Below are 22,216 nucleotides of genomic sequence, written 5' to 3' on the forward strand. Positions count from 1 at the left end.
TGTGTGTGTGTGTGTGTGTGTGTGTGTGTGTGTGTGTGTGTGTGTGTGTGTGTGTGTGTGTGTGTGTGTGTGTGTGTGTGTGTGTGTGTGTGTGTGTGTGTGTGTGTGTGTGTGTGTGTGTGTCCTGTGAGGACATGCAGCTGTACATACAGCACAGGGAGAATGTTTGGAAGTGTTTACACTCTGCGGGTCCAGCCTCTGCGGGGCCGGTTCCTCTGAGCAGGCAGGTACAGGGACGGCCCAGGAGGCAGCACATTCTTCATCATCCCTCCTCGTTTTTGTCCTCCGTCTGACAGTCCTCGGCTCGTGTGCGACGGCCCACATCGCCGCCCCGGCCTGCTCACCTTTTCAGGGCTCCTGAAGCGAGACTACTAACTCACCGGCGGCTCTCCTTCGCCGCCTCGCCTCCACCCCCCGAGCTCCAAACTCCCGTGACATCGCAGGACGCTTACTTTGTCTGCCATGTTTGTGCAAAAATTGTTTCAATATGTGTTTTTGGGAACGGTAATGTTTGCTTAATAAATCTTTGTGTCAGGGGAACACAAAGAGAGCTATAGGTCAAAACCTGGGCGGGTCGGATTGGACTCTCTCTCGCTCTTTTCCTCGTTTACCCTCCGCTCTTTCCATTCTCTCTCTCTGCCAGGTTGTTTTTCCAGCCCTGCTGTCAGTAGGTTTATAGAACCAGGCGTCAGGCCCAGTGTAGGTTACCTGTGCTTCACACGCATCAGAGCGACACGTCAAGAACGACACGGGACGGACAGATTTCACGTGTGGCATCAGAGGTGGGCATGCAGCAAAAAGCTTCAGATCCTGAGACTTCAGGCAAACAATTTATCCTAAAATCACTCCTCAAGCACACTTTCATTGTGTTCCAGCTGATGTCTTGTTCTGGGAGTGCTTTAAGCAGAGCCAAACTGGGTTTTAGACGGTCTCTGGACAGCCGTGGTGAAGTTGAGTCAACAGAACTAGAGAGGAGGGGAAGTCAAGGAAAGTTGGATTCACTGTCGTCTCTCTGCCCAAAGAGGAGGAAGTGAAGCAGCAACGATAGAGACGGGTTAGAGAGACAACACGGGACGCTCACGGAGCTGAACCGCATTATACCGGTTCAAACATGTTCCAGTTTTAATGAAAAAAGCTTAAAATATTAGAGAATTTTATATCCAGTCGCTGCTACACATCAAGAACACCCGACCTGAAGTTTGACAGAACGTGAGGGAAACTCAAGAACAAAATATAGCGTCTGTGTTTTCTGCAAGCATTTCTTTCATCTTCCACTAGGTTTAGGGTTTATTCAGAACTCTGAGGCAAAAATGATGGGGTTTTTTTTTTTAATCTGATGGTTTTACACCCTGGTGTGGCGTCAGCTCGCACCAATCACAAGTCTGTTAAAGTTACTTCAAGTCTGCAGTTACTGGTTAGCAGTTAGCTTTGCACAAAGACAATAAATAGGACTGAACAGTTCTTTCTGAAAATCTACGCTGTAAAACATCTTTTGAGTAGCTTGAAAAGCACTATATAAATGTATTTATTTTTGTATTTTATTTTTTAAATTTATTATGATTATTATGATAATTATGATTATTTTATTTTTAACTAGTTAGTTACTGTAAAACATTTGAGTTTCTAAAATTTCTAACTATTCCTTTGAGGTTGAAGAAAAGATCTCGGTCAGGTTTCATAAGAAACCTGATCACTAATATCACACAAGTTCTTACAGTTGGTTTCATACATGTAAACCTGCAGAATATGTACAGAACAGATTTAATCTAGTGAAATACAATCAATACAAAGATTAGGATGAGGATTATTTGTATTGATTAGAGATGGTGTGAATGACCCATAGGTGTGTAGACTAGCCTAGCCTGGCTGAGCTGCTGCAGACCAACATTCCGCTGGAACAGAGCACAGCAGATTTTTATGGATCTCTTGCCGGTGACGGACTGAAGGGGAAGAAGTGGGTGGACAGTTTTTCCTGATGAGCCGGAGACGGGATTGAAATCGGGGAAGTGAGGGAGGAGAGAGAGCAGGGCAACGCTACCCCAAACACAGCAGAGTGCTCTAAGCCCCCTCCATAAATCTCCCGGCTCGTTCAGCGCTGGTGCTGCTCCAGAGGCCAGGATCCAGATGTTGGAGGGACGGTAAATAAAACAAGCTATCAAAGCCCAGGAACAAAAGGAAAATAATAAAGGAGCTTTTTCAAGACTAATTTTTTTTGCATCTGATATTAGGAATAAATATGATCAGATAAATATAATGCAACCCCAGCCGATTGCACGGTATCTAGCAGAAACTCTGAAATCAGTATTTTAATCCCGTTTGGGACGACACAGATTTTGCAGCACCGTGCCTCCATGTAGCTCAGGGTGTTTCTGAATACAAAGCAGGCCCGTTGCCCCGGATTAGCTCTGATCACATATAGATGCGGGTGGATTGAAGGGATAAACAGATATGGAGCCTTCATTGTGGAATAAATATCCGTGGCTTACTGTTCAGAGCAGAGAGAAGGGTTACCGTTAAAGACCTCCGAACTCCTGAGGGGCTTTCTTTGCTTTCAGTTTACTCGATAAACAGAACGAGACACACTTTTCAAGACACTGTCATTATTAGGAGACAGGACATCTTACTGTATAGAGGATTCAAATCCTTTTTATTTTTAGAACAGAACACTTGTCTTATCTCGATTCGGGATTCCCTCCCTACAGAACCTGACTGGATTAACTTCTGGTGGGTTTTTAAGATGAAAGACATCACAGAAGTGTTCCTCTGCTCAGTCATCACCTCAGTGTTCACTGATCTCACTGTGGATGAAACTTGTCCTACAACTGTTACCTCCTGCTGCCATTAGGAGGCGCCACTGAGCTCAGAGTCTGCTTCAGCTTCAGCTGCAGGTCAGCAGTGAGTGGAGGATTATTCTTAGGGGTCAAACTCTCAGGGAAATCCTCCTCCTGTGTGTTTACTATATTATAAACTGCATATTATTATAGTTTATGTTCAATTACACGCAAAATCTGCACAAAAAAAAGTAAATTTCCAATAACTTTGTTGTCAAAATCAAGGTATTATAACATTAAGTGGAGATAAATGAAATATAACATGATTATGTCATCAACTGGTGAATATCTGTCGTAATGGGGGGGTGTTAAACTCAAACCAGGATGGACTCCAGTTACAAACAACCCATTAACACTGAATCAGTGATCATTTAGGATTAGTTGAGTTAAATTTGTGCATCATTCAAAATAATAGAATCATTTTGGCAAAGCTGAGACCATATTTTTGCAACTTTCTTATTTTTAATTTATTGTGGAAGTGACGTAAAAAAGATATGTTTGTGTGCCCTCGTGCCTCGCGGTTAATGCGTTCCAGGAACCACACGCGATTAATGAATTTCGCGATCGAGCGACAAACCACTTATCTTATTATTTACGGTAATTTAAACGTTTATGAACCCTCAACATTCTGATATTAAACCACCTCTTTACTCTGATAGACTGTTTACAGCAGTTTTGTGTCTCACGGAAGTCCGAGACTGACGGAACGGAGCGTACTTCCGGATGCCGTCAGCCAATAGAATTGCGCGTACGGTATCACGTGACTGCCTACCAAAAATCGCCGATGAATTTAGGTCTTTGGTGTCATTTAAAAGTTCGACCAAAAGAAGCATCGGTGCCACCAGCATCAGCCTGATGCTCAGATGAAAAACTGGAAGCTGGACATCCTCTTCTCATCAGCGCTAAAGCCAAAGAGGCCCGCCGAGTTGGAATCAAGTGGGAAAAAAACAAAAAAAAAGGACGACGGCTCCTCTTGAAACGATGAACTCTGCACCAGATCTGTTTACGCGGGTAATCTCCGAGAACCCGTGCAATCAAAACATCACTAATTTCACTGCCGATTGGAAACTGTGACATCCGTAGTCTTGATGCACTTCAAGGGGGATTGTTGCAAAGCACAAAAAAAATAAAAATTTAAAAAAAAAACAAATTGGGAAGCATCCATCCCTCATAATCGCCCCAGTGATGAGAAGGTGACTTCATCCCATGTCCGTTCACGTGTTTTTGAAGTGGATGCACGTCTATCGTCGTGGAAACGCTTTGCAGTAAATATCACGGATTGCTGGTCGGATGTCTGACGGGCTGCTGGTGGACTTCTCCTGGTGGGGGCGGGGAGCTTGTTTTTCCACCTCAGCCCTTCTGTTATTTAGGAATCACTATTTACGCTGCGGGGGTGACCATTAGACAGGCCCTGACCAGACACACACACACACACACGCACACACACACACACACACACACACACACACACACACACAAACCACCAGCTTAAATAATCCCTCCACCTATTTACACAGGAGAGATGAGGCCATGGCCCCACCTTCAGGGCTCTACTTAACTCCTCCAGTCACTCGTTTAGTAATCACAGCATTCTCCTGCCTGTCTGTCTAATTAGACCAATGTGGGGGGGGGGGTTGAGGTGGGGTGGGGGTGCTCCTTATTTGGCAGGCCTCACAAGGAGAAAGGCTAACATTACCTCATATTCAGGATACAGTTGCATTATAAGGAGCTGGGGGTCAGTGTGGAGCCCAACAGGAGCCACCAGGATGCTGATCCATCAAGACACACACACACACACACACACACACACACACACACACACACACACACACACACACACACACACACACTTTCTTTGGTGACTTTCTGTCCGGTTCACCCTTCAGGTGTTCACCAGGGGCGGTGCTAGACAGACGGCCCTGCTGGGGCCGGTGAAGGCCCCCCATTATTTAAATGACACCTCTATCTCTGGATTGTCTGCTGGGAACCAAAAGTGTTGAAAAATTAACCCCTGCCTAACCAGTCCTGGTGCCACTGAGCTGAATGTTATAAACCTTTATGAAACCACATGTCTCAGCCATCACAAATGATTTGAGGATTAAAGAGACACCTGTACTTCATATAAAGAAAAAAAAACGGACTCAGATTGTTAATCCATGAATTCCACAATGATTATAATTAATATAAAACAATATCCAATAACTGTTTCATGATTTAAATCAAGTCTTTTAAGTAAAGCTTGAGTATGAGATTGTGTCCACGGGGAGTTGGATCATTATATGAGTTAGACTGCTTCCACTTGTATTTTATTACTGATTTGAATTAATTACTTATATTGTATTGGAACTGCTCCAAAGTGGAGCAGCGCGTTGGTTTCAGCTCATTCTTCTGCTCCTGTTTGGTGACTTCAATCTGGATCTTACTATAAAATAATGTTCTTTCATTCCGTTTTTGTTCATTCCATGCTGCTCCTCACTAACCCTCCGTTAGGATAATCAAAGATCAGTCAAACTGCATGTCTGATCTTAGTCGAATCACTGCGTCTCACCTGTATGTGCTGCTCAAATATTGACACGTCCATTTTGTAACCTGGTTTGTACCCGACAGAAAAACGGCTGAGGTGAGGATAGACGCCTTCTGTGTCTCTGACAGGAGCCACGGGATTGGAGGTCTGTCCGGGTCCTGCAGGGAGGCCCGCAGCTCCCCTGTAATCCTTTCCAGGATCCCTCTCTCTGAGCGGGATCCGCTTGGTGCGCAGCTTTTGGCTGGCTTTTAAAAGTAAATTGTAAGGGTGGGACAAATTTTACACTTTCTCCCGTGTCTCCGGCCAAAGGAAGGAGCTTGAAATCCAAGTGAGTGGATCTAGGAATATCCTCCGCCTCTCAGACGTTGCGGTGAATCACCAGTGGGACTAACGGGGATGCACATCATGACTGTTAGAAGTGTTTTTGTCTCGATTCGTCACTGGTCAGGCCAGGAAGGACGTGATAAGTGCGTGCGTAAAACGCGCGCAATGATTTTTATTCTACTGGGTCTACGCGAAATTATGTTTAATAACTTTTTGTGTTGTGAGACCCCCATCAGAGAAGTTAGAATTATGTTAATATTAGGATTTATTTACTTAGGTTGAACGTGTAATTGTATTTTATTTCCGTATTTTTCGTTGTTTTTTTTGTCCGTTATTCTCTCCGCCTCTCCGCCACAGCAGGTTCCAGCTTCTCCTTAAATCCTCAGAGAAAAACATGAATCTACTAATTATTTTAAAATTGAAATATTAAAAAAAAAAACCTCCAATTTTACACATTTCCTTGTCGATCAGGATAGATATCAGCGCAATTATTTGTTTTAAATCTAATAAAACTGAGCTCAGAATAAAAAGATAGCCTCATCCAAATATGAACAAGCGGTTGTTTATAGATAATCGTTTGTCAGTCAAGTTTGTTTAATTCAATTAATTACAGGGAGGACAAACCCAAACACACAAACAGATTGTGAAGGTCTGATGAAAATTAGAGCGTTTATGAAAACGAGCTGCTGCAAAATAACAAGTTTTAAAAAATGAGGTTTTCCTGTGCGAGAGGGGAAAAAACGAAATATTCAACAGGAGGCCTCGGACGCAGTGTTAGAATTAAAGATCTGATCTTTGGTCAATAACTAAAACTGGAGGAGCAACATTAAAATAGCTTCATTTCTTCACGATACGGTGGTGCAGAAGAACTTAATGTTTTATTTTTAAGCTTTTTTATTTTTTTAAAAAAAAGAAGACTTTTTTGGGGCGAATTTCAGTGGAATAACAGATAAATCAAAAGCATCAAAACTTCATCTTTTCTAACTGAAACACTTCTTCTCAGTTGCTGCCACAAAAAGGGAAAAGTGTGACTATAAACTGAAATTACAATGAAATAATTTAATCAAGGTTTATCTGTTGATGTATTTTTGAATGACTATCACTATCAGTGAATATTTAAATCGTTGTTAAACTATCGTCTCCCTCCTTGTTGTTTCCTTATTTAGGTCAGGAAATGAGGATTTCAATCAAATTTAGGGGACAGAGCAGAAATTGAAAACTGCTCTTTATTAAAAGAATGGATAATGAGGATGAAGATGAGGATGAGGATAACAAAGCTGTGTAATGCGATGAGAATTTAGAACTGATGATGATGAGGTTGAAGGTAGAGAAGGATAAGGAGGATGAAACCAGGGGAGGTGGAATATGGTGCTTGTGCGTGTGTGTGTTTGGGGGGGGGGTTGCTGTGTAATGACGTCATCTCGAGGCGTGCTGCAGATCACTGGCAAAAGAAAAGCAAGGCAGCGCCGCAGAGACTCAACCAAAGCGCTGATTACTGCGGACGCAGCGTTTACCCGCAGCCAACGAATAAAGTGGATTTACTGGACACCTGCATGGGGAAACTCTGAGGGCTTTACTCCTTTTTCTGTCGTCTGCCTCTGCTGGGAACTAACTGGTGAGTAAAACACACGACCTGCATGTCTGGGCGATGACTTTTAGATCAGGGAATCGATCAGACGTCATGTCGTCCTGTTTTTGGAATTTTTACGCGCCAGATGCTGTGTGATTTGACTCATATCCGAGCCTTGGGTGAACGAATTAGCCAAATAGAATGTCAAATAGAGTGTGTGTTGGCGTATAGAGTGTGTGTTGTCGACATGTTGGGAGCAGAGAAGCTATCTTGGGAGGATAGAGGTTTACGCACCACCGACAGCCGCCTGCGCAGAGCATCTCTAGCCGAGCGGCTAACAGTCTGCTGTGTGTGTGTGTGTGTGTGTGTGTGTGTGTGCGCGTGTGCGTGTGTGCGTGCGTGCGTGTGTGCGTGTGTGCGTGTGTGCGTGTGTGCGTGTGTGCGTGTGTGCGTGTGTGCGTGTGTGCGTGTGTGCGTGTGTGCGTGTGTGTGTGTGTGTGTGTGTGTGTGTGTGTGTGTGTGTGTGTGTGTGTGTGTGTGTCAATACGTCAAATGTAAATTTTCCCATATTGGGTTGATGATGTCACTCAGGACGCAAAATGCAGAGAAACTTTCTGAAGTTTGCTTTAGTTTCATTTGACTTCTATTAGTTCTGTTTGTTATGTTAGAATTTTTTATCAATTTAAAAAAATAATTAAAATAATTATTCTATTTTTTAGCAAACAAACATGAACTCAATAATAAAGTCCCGTGAATATAAAGTGTGATAGCAAATATCATAAATAATAAATCCAAAATGATTTAGTTAATACAGAGGAACAAACATCATTTGACTTGTTTTTAAATCTTTTTCACTTTTGGATCTTTTTCACTTTTCTTTACAAACATCTTTCTTCTGCTTTTCAGGCAACTGGAATGGAACTCAATCTGTCCAAGAATGGGATTTCTTGTGGGGACCCAGGTAAGACTCGTTCTCTAAAGTGTTAAATAACTAATTCAGATCAAACACACCTTGTCACACACACTGGTAAAGTTTGGTAAAGGACAGAAGAGGATCTGCCGCAGACGCGCGGACTTTCTGTACCTCTCGATTTGGCGCAAAGTCAGAACTTAATTGGTAAAATTCGCAGCACAAAGGCTCTGCGTGTTCCCGGACATCTGCTCCACGTTTTTAGGCGCAATGCGTTTCCTATGTGGAGCATTAATGCATATGGCATTCAGTCTTAATATATGAGATAATGAGACGAAAATGAAGTCGTGCGAAAATTAAATGAAAGCAGACTGGAAGAACAATTTCAACAATGCAGCCGAGCTTTGCTTCCAAATCATTTGTGCGCCTGTTTTCCTGATGCTTTCCCGCTGAGATGTCTCGCATGTGGAAAAAGTAAATGGAAAACTATTAAGCCATATGTACTACAAGAAATAAAAGGCTCTATTCATAAAGGATAAAAGTTTCCAAAAGAAGAAATGCAACTTTAAAATTCCTTATTAAACAAATATTTTCTTTTTTTAATTGGATTTAATCTCAGAAATAGAGTAAAATAGAGACGTGAACATGAAAATATTCTGCACTGCATGGCAAAAACTGCTTTACTTCAGTTTGTTACTTTAAGGAAATAATTTATATTAATAGGTCAGATGCTAAAAAGTAGCACATAGATAAGAGAAGAGATGGAGGGAAGAGTTTTGAACCTTTATTAGATCTGAGTAATTTGTGCGTGATTCATGTTTGTCAAGAAACTCCTGACAAATATATTTGAGGAATAACCCCGCTTCAACTCCAGTGGTCAGCATTTTATATTTTCTTAGAAAGCCTAGTAAATAGCTGCGGGGCTGAGTCAACATGAGGGGACGCGGCCCGCAATAATTTACAGGGACTATAAATTGCTATAATATAGGCAAAAATCCCGCATTTTGAAAAACACTTTTTTCCCCCCCTGTCTGGTGGAGGATGTGGGAGGTTTGTGTTTCCACCTGCGCCCCTCTTGTCAGGCTGCAGACTGGTTGTCAGGCTGCCGGGGGTCAAGCAGGCCTTCAGCCCAAACAGGGGAACCATCACCAAGGAAATAATCAGCTCCGTCTCCTTCAGTTACCCACCGGCTCCGGTTTCCAGCTTCTCAATCTGCTTGAATTTTCTTGTTTTTTAAGCTCTATGGTTTCCTTATACAGTGAAGCAGAGCAGGGAGGTTTTTTTTTGGGGGGGGGGGGGTATGGTTGGTTGTGTGTGTGATTAACGGAGTTCGCCGAGTTTATTTTCACCCCCTTTGGTGGAAAAATATGAGTGTTTGCATTTTCAGTGGCCTTTAACCTGTCCTGCCGGATGGAAAGGCTTTTTAACTCATCCGTCACACGCAAGTGCCCCCCAGAGCAGGGGAAGGGCAGGGCGCAGGCAGAGGAGGCTCGGTATTTAGATTACCCCCATCTATCAGCCTGGAATATCTGAAGGTGAGATCACAGCAACCCCTCTGTGGACGAGCTCCATGTGCTGGAAATCCTTTAAATATTCCACTGGGGGACTCAGGGGGGGTCAGTGGGGTTGTTGGGATTTTAGATACAGTAGCGCTGCTGTAACAGACATATAAAATTAGGAAAGGAATTTTAGGATAGTCTCCGCGTTAACCGAACCTGCAATTGGAACGACCCCCCCACCCCCCACCCCCCGGGAGCAACACAACCAGCCTACAACACCACCTGCTGCTCCAGGTCCTGGTCACCTCTGCACACACACCCCTCTGCAGTTGAATCCCTTCTGCTTCTTGTAATCAGAACCATTGTGCGCTCTGGGATGCAGCCGGTCGGCGGTTCCTGCGTGCGCAGCGCCCGGAACTGGTTCCAGTCCCGCCGGTAAGAGTCCATGACTGGACCCGTTGGACCCACGAACTCCTTCAAACATATAATTCTGTTCAGAAATATAAGATTCGGTCTTTGATTGGTTGATTCTGCTTGAGCCAGTCTTTCCATACACCATGAATGGAAAAGGGGGGGGGGGGGTCAGCGCTCACGACAGTTTGCGTAACTGTCCCTCTGAGGGGCCTCCAGGTGAGCTTTCCGGTCGGACTGGGATCTCACGTCAGAAGCTGCTGACACACAAAGGAAGGAGGCTGGCGCCGCTGACGTCCCGTTTCAAAAGGGGGGGAGGCCTGAGGCCGTACGAGACGTATGGAGGGCTATGTAGGGCTATGTAGGGCTATGTAGGGCTATGTAGGCCGGGTTAAATAAAGGAAATTTCTATGTAAGTGCAAATATGTGTGTGTGTGTGTGTGTGTGTGTGTGTGTGTGTGTGTGCGTGTGTGTGCGCGCGCACACAGACAAACCCTTCATTCCATCACTCCAGGAGCACTGAGTCCATCCTCTGTCCCTTAGATTCACCTCAAGGATTATTTTGCCAAAATTCAACCGTTGCTGCTCCATTAAAACAGTGAATCCCTAAAGAAACACCAGGTCTGACCACCTTGAACAAATAAAATAAAATCGAAAAGGTTTGATCTTTAGTAACTGGTTCTATTTCTTCTCGTTTGAGTTGCGCACAAACCGGCGGAGGTTTAACTGAGTGAAAGCAGGTAAATCACATTCGGCCATTGTAGAAAAAAACGTAATCTGCATATATAATCTGCATATATAATCTATCATTTGAATTTGTAAAATCACTCACATCACTTTTGGGCACCGTGTGACCTGAATTTTATTTTATCCTCCGCGCTGCGCCTGCAGACGGACCTCTGGCTGCCACTTGTGCGCAACAAGGCAAACAGGCGCAATCAGCTGCCACATTTCATGTGATATGAAATCAGATTATATTAAAAGGATGTGAGATTAAAGGTTGGGAACCAGCGGTGTTGTCCCGTCCGCTGAGTGCATTTAGTTGATTCTAAAATTGTACCAATATTTAACAAGCATCAACAGATGATTAATCACACACGGTGGCTGTCCATCACGCACTGACATGAATTCTCATTTAGCCGCTTTTTATTAGACCTGATTGTTTATTTGCGGTTGAAACAATGAGCTGATAGAGTGACGCTCCTCATTCAGACGCACAAAAGCCTCCATATCATCGGGCACTTTTCATGCTGGGGGAAACAGTAACTGGGCAGGCCGGGTTAGATGGCAAATGTTTATTCAGCTCAGTACATATCCGAGGTGTGTATTGTGTGGAGAGTGTGTGTATAAGCGCACCCAGCTGCGCTACGCTGGACACATTTCAAACATGCCTCCGCGAATGAAAGGGAGCATTTTATTCGTGAGGAGCGACGCGCTGCGCTGCGCTGCGCTGCGCGCTCCCGACAAAACGGAACGAGAAGCAAAGGAACGCTGCAAAAAATGCGTCGGTGTGGCGGCGGGTCTCACGGTGACCTCCATCAGGAACACGAACCGAGATGAAAACACACGCGTAAAACTTCTCTTTGCGCGGGATTTTGCTTTTTATGTCATCTAGAACTTTAAATTGACATGATGCGTGCGCCAAAAACGAACATCTCATTAAGTACACTCACCGTTTGCGTCCTGACTGAAAATGTCTTTCGGGGATGGTTGGTTTTTTGTTTTTTTTTGTAGCGGACTGGATCAGTGGGTGGGACTCGTTTGGTTTGGGGAGGTTGAACACAAATGGGTGGGTCTCTGCTGTGGGTTGGAGAACCGGAGCTTCCTTTCAGTCACAGCGGGCTGAAGCTATTCCTTGCAGCGTAAAGACGGAGAGCGCACTGGGGTGTCACTGCGGAAGGGAAAAGGGTGCTGACTGATTTTTTTTTTTTCCTCAACGCATTTTTTTAAAACTTGGAGCTCTGGTTTGGAAATTCTCCCTGCGTGATTCATCCACTCATGTCGTGGTGTGTGTCTGACAGCGACTGGATTCTTATCTGCTGAGGAAAAGCTCTGTGCGCGCCATAGGATTCACCACATTTCCCTCTTTTGTTACGCATCCTTCTCTTCAAGGTGGGATGAATTTGGACAGAATCGCAGAGGCAGCGAGAGCCCCGCCGCCCCGCGACGTGGCCCCCGCGTTTCATTTACCCAGAACTTCAGACAGCAGTCGAGAAACTTTAGAGAACTCAAGCAGCGAGTCTTCAGACACAGAGCTGGCAGGTACACTGTTAGAGTGCTTTTAACAACCCGATCCTTTTACTGAGTGTAATGACATTTATTTTACGTCTTCACAAGCACGTACACACTGGATTGCATCCCGGCACTTTAACGCAACAGTAAAATGGGTCATTTTAGTTGACTGCTTTGTTTGCTCAGCGTCACTGCGGCGACGGTGTGTTCCTGTGCTTTACGGTGCAGCGTGCGCATACAAGACATCCAAAGTATTTACAGTAAATATTAGTTCTCTCTCTTTCTGTTCTCTAGATTAATGCGCATGAACGATAACAAAGAAAAACAGATCCTTTTCGGTGGAGTTACAGCCCCGTTTCTCTTTTTACGCGCCGGACGAGCCAAACATTTGGCAGAACTCAGAGGTCTGTCAAGGAAAAATGTGCAGAACAGCCTGGCCTCTGCTCTGTAGATGCATTAAAACAATCTATAAATACTGGAGCCGTCTGCAGTCAACAAAGACTGAAGGTCTGGAGTCACAAAACGAGGAGAATTTGTTCTAGGGCTTTGCCACAATCGTAGAAAAAATATTCCTTTTTTAAATGTCATTTATTTGTCATCAATGAATTTATTCATCGGGTTTAGGCTTTATATGTGTGCGTAAGTTACTTTTTCTTTTTTAGCAAACATTCAAGAGTCTGTATTTCGTCTTTGTCATTAACCTTTACACGTGTTGACCCTTCAGTTTAATGGGGCAATCTTGTAAGGACACGAATACCAGATAGCACTAAGGAGATAAGAGCGAGCAGACCTCGTCGTAAAGACAGGAATATTGATCTATTAACGCAAAAACGAGGGGCAGCTGAGTGTGTTTCAAATAATCTTGTATAGATCGTGTGTGTAAATGTTTGGTTTTAATACATCACTGGTCTTATGGGGATTATTTCCAGTGACAAATGAATGTGTAATTTATTTGTGGTCTTCCGGGAGGCCTTTTCTGTTTTACTCCAAGTTTTAGTTTGTGTGTGTTTTATTTTCTTACTGCTCATAACTTTAGTTTGAAATGTTCCACTGCAAAGAAAAGTCTTTGGTGTCTGTATTTGATGGTTTTGTGAGTACACAACCGAGCTTTCACATGGATTTATGATCCACAGAGAAGGAAAGGAGCACTGAGCAGAGGAGCGATGACGGCAACGCGGACGACCCCAAGAAGAAGAAGCAGCGGCGGCAGCGGACTCACTTCACCAGCCAGCAGCTGCAGGAGCTGGAGGCCACCTTCCAGAGGAACCGATACCCGGACATGAGCACCAGGGAGGAGATCGCCGTGTGGACCAACCTGACCGAGGCCAGAGTCCGGGTAAGAAGTCTGTGGGCATGGCGATCGCCCGTGCGTAAAGTGTGCGTAATTCTCTCTAAATGATTCCTGTTCAAATGAAAAACAAACACACGTCAAGCGAATGAATAATTATAAAAGGGAAATGAACATATCATATTCATTAAGTCATAGATCATCGTATTCCCACAATCTTTGATTCATTCACTGCAGTCAAAACTCACATGACAAAAATTCCATCTGGCACGGAAGAGTGAAGATTAAGCATTTGAAAGCAAAGTCGCCGCAATTAAGAATAAATATGTGACGTGAAGGAACCGGCACGACGGAGCCGCCAGCCCCGACCGGCAGCTCCTGAACGGAGGGGGAATTTCCGAGTTCGCTTTTCCGGATGAACGGATTATTTTTAATGATCGTTTATTTTTCTTGGTTCAGTTTGCAGAATTGAGATACGTCTTTGTCTATTCAGATCTATTTTAATGTGACAGTGAAGAATTATGTTTGTTTACGTCATCACCGGTGTGGACATCATATAAAAGACGTATTTAATCGCAGCTTATTTTGATTTATTCTACTTTTATGTGGGAGTAATTTTATGGCACGTTTAACACATGAATATGTTAACATTATTATTGTCAAACAAAATCGATTTTTAATATGTGAACCTTTTAAAAGAGATATTAGGTAACGCAGGCCTGCGCATTCATGCTGCTTGATCTTTTCCTTTAAAAAAATTTGCAGATGCATGAACACAAAACAACTGCAGTTGGTTTTCTCTTCCAGCATCAGTGCGCACGACGAGCCACCGTCTCAAAAGGAATTTAAAAAAAAATTGGGGGGAGAAAAGTTCAAGAAAGACCCCCAAACGCGTTTGGGTCGCGGGAGGTTCGTTCCTGTGGTGACAGTTTGTAAAATGAGGAATTTTATTCTAGTGGAATAAAGAAAAGGGGCAACAGTCTGATCATTCTGATCAATCTGATCAGTCAGAGGTTGTAAATATTGTGAGGCTGACGTCACGTTAATTACCATGAATTATGTTTTCGGGCGTTTTAAACGACAGTTTAATTCTCTTGAATGTGTTTTATTTTCTTGTTGGCACGACTTTCGGCCCTGAAGTCTTCTACGCGCGGTGACCAGGGGTCCAGGCGGAGCCGCGGAGCTCCTCCAGCGCGTTTCCTGCGCTTCTTTCTGTCACATCATTCACGTCTTTGTGGACAATTTGTCCGCAGCGCCCTGTCCCCCGAGCGGCTATGAATAGCCTCGGCCCGGCCCGTCTGAAGGCTCCACTTGTAAACTGTTTCTACTATGAATTAAAAATGACGCGCAGAGCGGACGTTTTGTCAGCTTTCGATAAGGCGTGAGGATTTCCAGAGGCGCGTCTTCTGATGCATTTACAGTCGTGTGTTTGATTCATGCTGTAAACTGGTTTGATTTTTGCCATTCTGGCACCCCCCCATCGCCCCCCCCTCACCACCCCCCTTCCCCTTACATTCTCCCTCTTCAACATATAAACACACGACGAGTTAAATTTAACTGTATGCAGGGCGGGAAGACGGTGAACGTATATTTAGAAATGAAATTTAAAAAAGTTGACTCCGTGCCCGAAGTTTAAAATAAGTTTTTACTGTTTTATTTTTGTTTTAATTTAAATCAACAGCATTTCAAATATACGTTAACCCCTGCACATTGATTTTAATTTACTTAATTATTTGAATGGTTTTTACTATATCATAAATAAATTTCACCATTTGGTGATCCTGACGCTCTTTTTTAATCTGCAGGATTACAATTAATTAAAACGTCGTATCAAAAAACAAGAAGAAACTAATCCAAAGTGGGCAGATGCACACACAAAATAAAACACAACAACAACAACAACAACAACAAAAAAAACCCCAAACGATGTCGAATCAGACAGATCTGATGCTGAGTAAAGCAAAAAATAAGATAAATAAATTTCATTTTGATTTAATTTTAATCATTCTTGAAAAAAATAGTTTCATTCCAAACTAAGGTTTTTTTAACGTTGAATTTGCCTCTGACTATTTAGTTTAAAATAATTAACGTGTCAGTCCTGTTCAAAAGTTTGTCGTTTATGTTCTCACCTTTTTTATTAAACACGACTCAGAACCTGAATTATCTGACAGCTTTAAAGCGTCCATGAGTTGTTTCTAAGGATTCTAACCAAGGAGCAGCATCAAACCTGGTTGATGGAGGATTCTAAAACAGTTAGACTTTTAAAAAAAAGACACAACACAAACTCCTGTTTGAGGTGACGTGCACATAAAAATGATTATATTACACGCATTTTGAGAATTGCGTTTTTCTTTTGATACACTTTACAGGATTTTCCTTCTGCTACATCAAAAGGTTTATTTCTTCTTTTACTATCAAACACTTTTCCATTTTTGCGCGCACAAAAATTCCGAATGTGGCAAAAATTATACAAATACATAAAATACATATTAAATTTCGTTTTTACACATTTTTGTCTTAAGGTTAAAAAAATCAATTTTTTAAAAAAGTAAATTTTTTTGACAATAATTTCATGCTCCAGGTTTTACGGGATTAAATTGAGGCAGACGAGAATTTGCCTTAAAAGAATCGAACAAAGCCTCTGTGGGTCTTTTTGCCCCGTTTTCTGACTGCGAGGACATTAAACCGACGTCTCCTGCTAAGGAAAAGTAAAGATGTGGTTGCAGCATTCAGTTTTAATGTTTTTTTTAAATATCGTATTCCATTATATTCTATTACCTGATGGCACTTTAATCCATAAAAATATTTTTACACCTTAACCCTTAATCGGATGTGTGACATTAGTGAAAGATAAATAGTGTATCTGCGTTTATTTGTGAAGTAAATATATTTTATGAATTTTAATGAAACAAAACAATCTTTTAGTGTCGTGTGTGTCTAGTCTAGACGTTTTTCGCCGTGCTTACCTGTGCGCCTCCTCCAGGTGTGGTTCAAGAACCGTCGGGCCAAGTGGAGGAAGCGGGAGCGGAACCAGCAGATGGACCTGTGTAAGAACAGCTACCTGCCCCAGTTCAGCGGCCTCATGCAGCCCTACGACGACATGTACCCGGCCTACACCTACAACAACTGGACGAACAAGGGCCTCACCCCTGCGCCTCTATCCACCAAGAACTTCACCTTCTTCAACTCCATGAGTCCCCTCACCTCGCAGTCCATGTTCTCTGCGCCCAACTCCATCTCCTCCATGTCCATGGCCTCCGGGATGGGCCACTCCGGGGTGCCGGGCATGCCCGCCCCGGGTCTCAACAACATCAGCAACCTGAACGGGATCGGCACGTCCGGCATCAACTCGGCCATGTCGTCGCCGGCGTGTCCGTACGCGCCCCCGGGGTCCCCGTACAGCGTTTACCGGGACACTTGCAACTCCAGCCTGGCCACCCTCAGACTCAAATCCAAACAGCACCCCACTTTTGGATACAGCGGCCTGCAGAGCCCCGGATCCAGCCTGAACGCCTGTCAGTACAACAGCTGACGGGTCGGTATAGATCAACGTGAGACAAACGGACCCCCGCGTCAGGACGCACCGACCACCGGGAAAAATAAAATAAAATAAAATAACAAACACAGACTAAACTAAACTGGATGAGCTGCAGTCATTTTTTTTTTCAAAAAAAGAAAAAGAAAAATATGGATTATGCGGGTTTTATGTGTTTACCAGTGAACTTGCACAGCAAATGAAAAATGTCTGGTTTTTAGATTTTTTTTTTCTTTTTAAATGATGAAGACGTGTTACATTACTGCATTGTACATATATAAATGTAAATATATACAGGTTTAACATGTAAAACAGATGGTGGGATTGGTTTTTTTTTTGTGCTTGTTTGATTTTGAAGATTGGAAAATTGCGAATATTGGAAGGGATTTCGACCAAAAAAAAAAAATTAATGTGCAAGAAAATAAACCTAAAGAGTGGACTGATCAGGCAGCAGAGAGGTCACCACCTCCTGTAGATATTTTTTGTGCTTTTTATTTTACCACCCATGCATCCGTCTGGCTCCTTCAGTGACTCCCAAATGTTGTTTTTTTATTCTGTTTGTTTGAAACCCAAATCCGCATGTTTAATGAGTGCAACGTGTTTTTGTACCATAATGTAAGAGTTTGCAGAAGTTCATTAGCCTAATCTGTATACAAAAAGGTGATTTAAAGTCACTCATGTCTTTATGGTTACATGTTTGTTTGAATAAACTCCACGAAAAGCGAGGCTTTACTTCAAGTTATGTTTCAGGAGGTAACAGTTAAATTAAAGTGGTGATATAACCCACTGGCTCAGATCAGAGGGATGATGGAGGCGGGATTAATGTGACCACACAGATGTTATCTGGATCGACACGTTTAGTTTGAAACGTTTTATTGTAGTTTTATTTTAGTTTTTTGTTTTTTTTGCTTTCTTGCACATCAGATTTCCCTTTCTCTATGTGGCGAAATGATTCCAGAATTCAAGAACTTAATTCCTGAAATTGTAGCATCATTTTCTCAAACCCTATAGTTAACATGACGGAATACTTTCATTTTGTGTGGGTAGAAAAAAGAAAGCATTTTCCAAATCGAGCTGTATGCGGATTTTTTTTTTTTAAAGCCACAGAAAATTAAATTTGGAGCCACTCTCTCTGAGGATCGTCGTTATGTAATTCCAACCTTTGTTTTCTGTGCTCTTACATTTGATTTTAAACGTGTGTGTGTGTGTGTGTGTGTGTGTGTGTGTGTGTGTGTGTGTGTGTGTGTGTGTGTGTGTGTGTGTGTGTGTGTGTGTGTGTGTGTGTGTGTGTGTGTTTGTGCATGCGTAAAGCTTCTCCGGACCTGCAGACTTGATGAAAAATGGACCAAACATTTCTAAACGTTCTTCTTTCTCCTCCTTTCGGACTCGATGCCGAGCGCGTCTGACCGCGTGGAGGAGAATTCAATCAATGCCCAATCTGTTTCCTGACACCTCCAGAACCCCCCCGTATCTCTGTTACTCACCTTTAGACTGATATTAGCGCACAGCGCAAATGGAGCGGAGCAGATTGTGCGCGTTAACTGATAGAGATCAGCGGGGATTAGAAGACTTTAATAAAGCAGCTTCTGATGGCTAATAAACATTTAAAATACCTGAAGAATTGTCCCACGACTTTTTTTAGACCTGATGTGTAAAGCAGAGGAGAGCTTTGTGTTAATACCGCTGTTTATAATCCAGAGTTATTTTCTGCGTTAATATTACTGCCCCATAAAAATTAGATTATTTATCACATCACGAAAAAGTTCTAAAATTTAATTTATGGCTTGATCTTAGTTTTTAAATGTTAGATTATATTTTAATTTAACTTTCAAAGGTGACTTTAATTTATTTTATGATTTAAAAAAAATCCTATAACGGCTGAGCTGTCGTTCAACGATTTTTATAACTGTGGATCTGAGTGACTCTCTAATAAGGGAACTTTTCGATGGGGGCTCGTTGCTCAGTCATAATTCAGATTTGTTGTGTCTTGGAGGGTCCTGGGGCCCTCCTAAAACCTGCGTAGAGCCAACATTCAGGTCAGAGTTTGTCTTGGCCCCTGGGTTATTATGGTGAATTTATAGCTGCTCTATAATAAAAACCACTTTTTCAAAAATTACTTATGAGTTTATAACATAAAATAATTTTGATGAGTTTGCATCATGTTTTCTCTCCATCCTTGTCCTCTGTAATGCTTGACCCTCCGATGTTGTTTTATCCTCTCACGTTTCCTCTGCTTTTAACTCCAGTCAGTTTTTCCACATTCAGATGGTTTTTATTAATTAAATGATCTCCTGTAATGATCCTAAAATATCTACCTCGTTTGATTGGGGTCTAATGAACGCGCTATAACGTTCCTATTTCTCTGTGCGTTCACGTTTCCTGATCCCCACCATTCACTGCAAGTCACAACAGTCTCCGCGTGCGCGCGGCGCCACATTCTTTCCTTAGGCGCGCCCGCGTGCACGAGGAAGGGGGGCAGAGCGTTGCCTCCTGGCGGGCATGCGCACTGCCTGTCTCTCTCAATATTCCTCTTGATTTGCAGATGTTTGACGTGAGAAGGAATCTCATGGTGATTGGTAACCAAAAACAAAGCACGCCCTCTGTGGCAACCCGTAATGTGTGTTTTCCAGTTATTAATGAGAGCACGTGACACCACGTGCACGAGCCTGAACCTGGAGGGCAAAGTTCAACATGGATAAAGGAGGAAATGATTGAAAACATGGCGAAGGAGAAGAAGACAGAGCAGAGAAGGAAGAGGACACATGGGTTCTAGAGGGTAAGGAGAGATTACTTTTCTCATATAGGAAAGTGTGTGTGTGTGCGTGGGTGTGTGTGTGTGTATGTGTGTGTGTGTGTGTGTGTGTGTGTGTGTGTGTGTGTGTGTGTGAGAGAGAGAGCTGAACTTCACAGAAACATAATTAGGCTGATCTGAGTGTAGTATTACCAGGACAGATGAAAACAAGTCGGACAAGAAAAAAAAACCGAAGCAGTTATTTTAATAACCAAATAAACACGAAAGACAAGCTGCAAAAAATCGGTTTCAACGTGTTAATCCTGAGTCCTGCTTTTATTTTCTCAACTCCAGGGCCCAACGTGGAGCAGATAAATCACCCTGATCCAGAATCCACAAGCGCCACCAGGAAATCTAAAGTCAGCTACTGTAAACAGGCAACAAATGAAGTCCATGGATCCACGTCTTAATCCGGTTCCACTCTGTTGTTCCTCGCTACTCTTCTGAGTTTGATTAAAAAAAGTCTCCACCAGTTTATGCCTGGCAGAAAGAAATGTTAAAAAAAACAACAACAACAAAAAACTCCATCTGGCTTTGTTAAAGACAACTAAAAAAGAAATCCTGCAATTGCTCCTTTTACAGGCTCCAGTCCAGAGTCTGAGGGATTCTCTGACGGCCCCTCCCAGAAAGATGGAAATCCATCGTGTACTTTCTGATGTGACCTTAAGGGACAGACAGACAGACAAAGACACACTAGTAATGGAGGTAAAGACAAGTGTTGCCCAAGGGGGGGGGGCAAAGACGGGTTCTTTGAGTTTGGATTCATGGCAAGAAGTTCAAGAGTCTCCATTGAATATCAGGTTGTGTGTGATGATGTCATCGCCCCTCCCTCTGTGAAGCCTTTAAAATTAAGGGTCGGCGCAGCAGTGATGTATGTGAACGTGAAAATACATACAAAAAATACATACAAAACATCTAACTGTATAAATGAGATGACGATTGACAGGAGCTTCCATTGTGTGTCTGGAACACCGCCCGCCTGCTGTGCCCTCATGACGAGAGCGAGCGCTGCTAAACGGAGGCCTTCCCTCGCAGCGTCGGGCTTCTGTTGGTTCCTCTCTGCAGCTGCACCGCAGCTGCTGCATCCCATAAACACACCGGGTCGCGTTCAGAAGCACCACCTCCTGCACGTAATGGATTCACTCTGACCCTGTGATCAATTAATGGCAGCAGGCACTTATTAGGAGGTGGAAACCACGGCCTTCATGTCTCTGGACCCGGCAGTCAGTTTGTGGAGATCTGCTTCTCTTCACGGCAGGAACACGAGACGTCTGACGTGTTCCCAGCAGGTTTTTGTGTCGTGGTCTCTTTGCTGATAAAACAAGACGTACCTCCAGAGCCGTTTTCCAACTGAAATCCGAAGTATCGTCTTCTGGAGGGTAAGTGTGGCATCATGGGATGCTTTTGCACGGATCTCTGCAGACGGCTCTTTTATCGTTTCTAATTTTCACTCTTTCCATGTGTTTGTGTGCCGTTGCCTTCATAACTCAACACTAGAGCTACAGAACACGTTCCTGCGTCATGATCATCATTTTTTTCTTCCATCAATCTCATGTCTATCTTGCATCAGAAGTCATTCACTCATTCAAACATTCATTCATTCACTCATTCATTTTCCATACCTCTTCTTCTGCATTCGTGGGTCACGGGGGTTGCTGGAGCCTCTCCCAGTGAACTTACGTTTCACTCCTGCACCATCATGACCAGGAAGGATGTCGGATGAAATGCAGCCACACACACACACACACACACACACACACACACACACACACACACACACACACACACACACACACACACACACACACACACACACACACACACACACACACACACACACACACACACACACACGCAAAAAATAGATTAACTATTGTGCTGCTGTTCAAGTAGCTGATGGAGGTAATTTCACACCTTTATTAGCCCAAGGCTACCGCAGCAACCGTGGCTACCAACACGTTTCTAGGTTGTGGGACGAGGAGCCGTGAGCCTCAGTTTGACTCAGCACTGACTCTAATCCCAAAATGATGGTTTCAGCGTTGTCAAAATGACTGTGGTGCAGAGACACAGCTTTGGTGGTAGCGACATCATCTTCTCAGGAGCACCTATAATTATAATAATTCACACTGTTGTATTCTGGTTGCTGTAGCATGCAGTTACTGGCCAACAGCTCCTGACTGGGATGCAACACTTAACCCTTCAGCTGCATCAACCAAACAGCAGCTGGTTGGAATCAAAATGTCGCACTCAGCTTTGGCTAATATCATCATCATCATCATCATCATCATCATCTTTATGTAA

The 22,216-nt window shown here is 43.2% G+C and overlaps 1 protein-coding gene across 3 annotated transcripts; it reads left to right on the forward strand.

The window, feature by feature from the left end:
• The first annotated feature begins 7,154 nt into the window (after window positions 1-7,154).
• Window positions 7,155-18,741, forward strand: pitx1 (paired-like homeodomain 1). 3 transcript variants are annotated; one of them, XM_068331160.1, is made up of 5 exons: window positions 7,155-7,294; window positions 8,156-8,210; window positions 12,182-12,331; window positions 13,435-13,637; window positions 16,573-18,741. In XM_068331160.1, exons 2-5 carry the CDS (start codon window positions 8,165-8,167, stop codon window positions 17,119-17,121), a joined length of 948 nt encoding a protein of 315 aa, XP_068187261.1. In that variant the 5' UTR covers window positions 7,155-7,294; window positions 8,156-8,164; the 3' UTR covers window positions 17,122-18,741. The 3 variants fall into 3 exon arrangements, with proteins under 3 accessions (XP_068187261.1, XP_068187263.1, XP_068187262.1); XM_068331162.1 differs by lacking the exon at window positions 12,182-12,331; XM_068331161.1 differs by lacking the exons at window positions 7,155-7,294; window positions 8,156-8,210 and adding an exon at window positions 11,786-12,075.
• The last annotated feature ends 3,475 nt before the right edge of the window (window positions 18,742-22,216 follow it).

This window comes from Antennarius striatus, chromosome 13, assembly GCF_040054535.1.
Source record: "Antennarius striatus isolate MH-2024 chromosome 13, ASM4005453v1, whole genome shotgun sequence".
NCBI lineage: Eukaryota > Metazoa > Chordata > Actinopteri > Lophiiformes > Antennariidae > Antennarius > Antennarius striatus.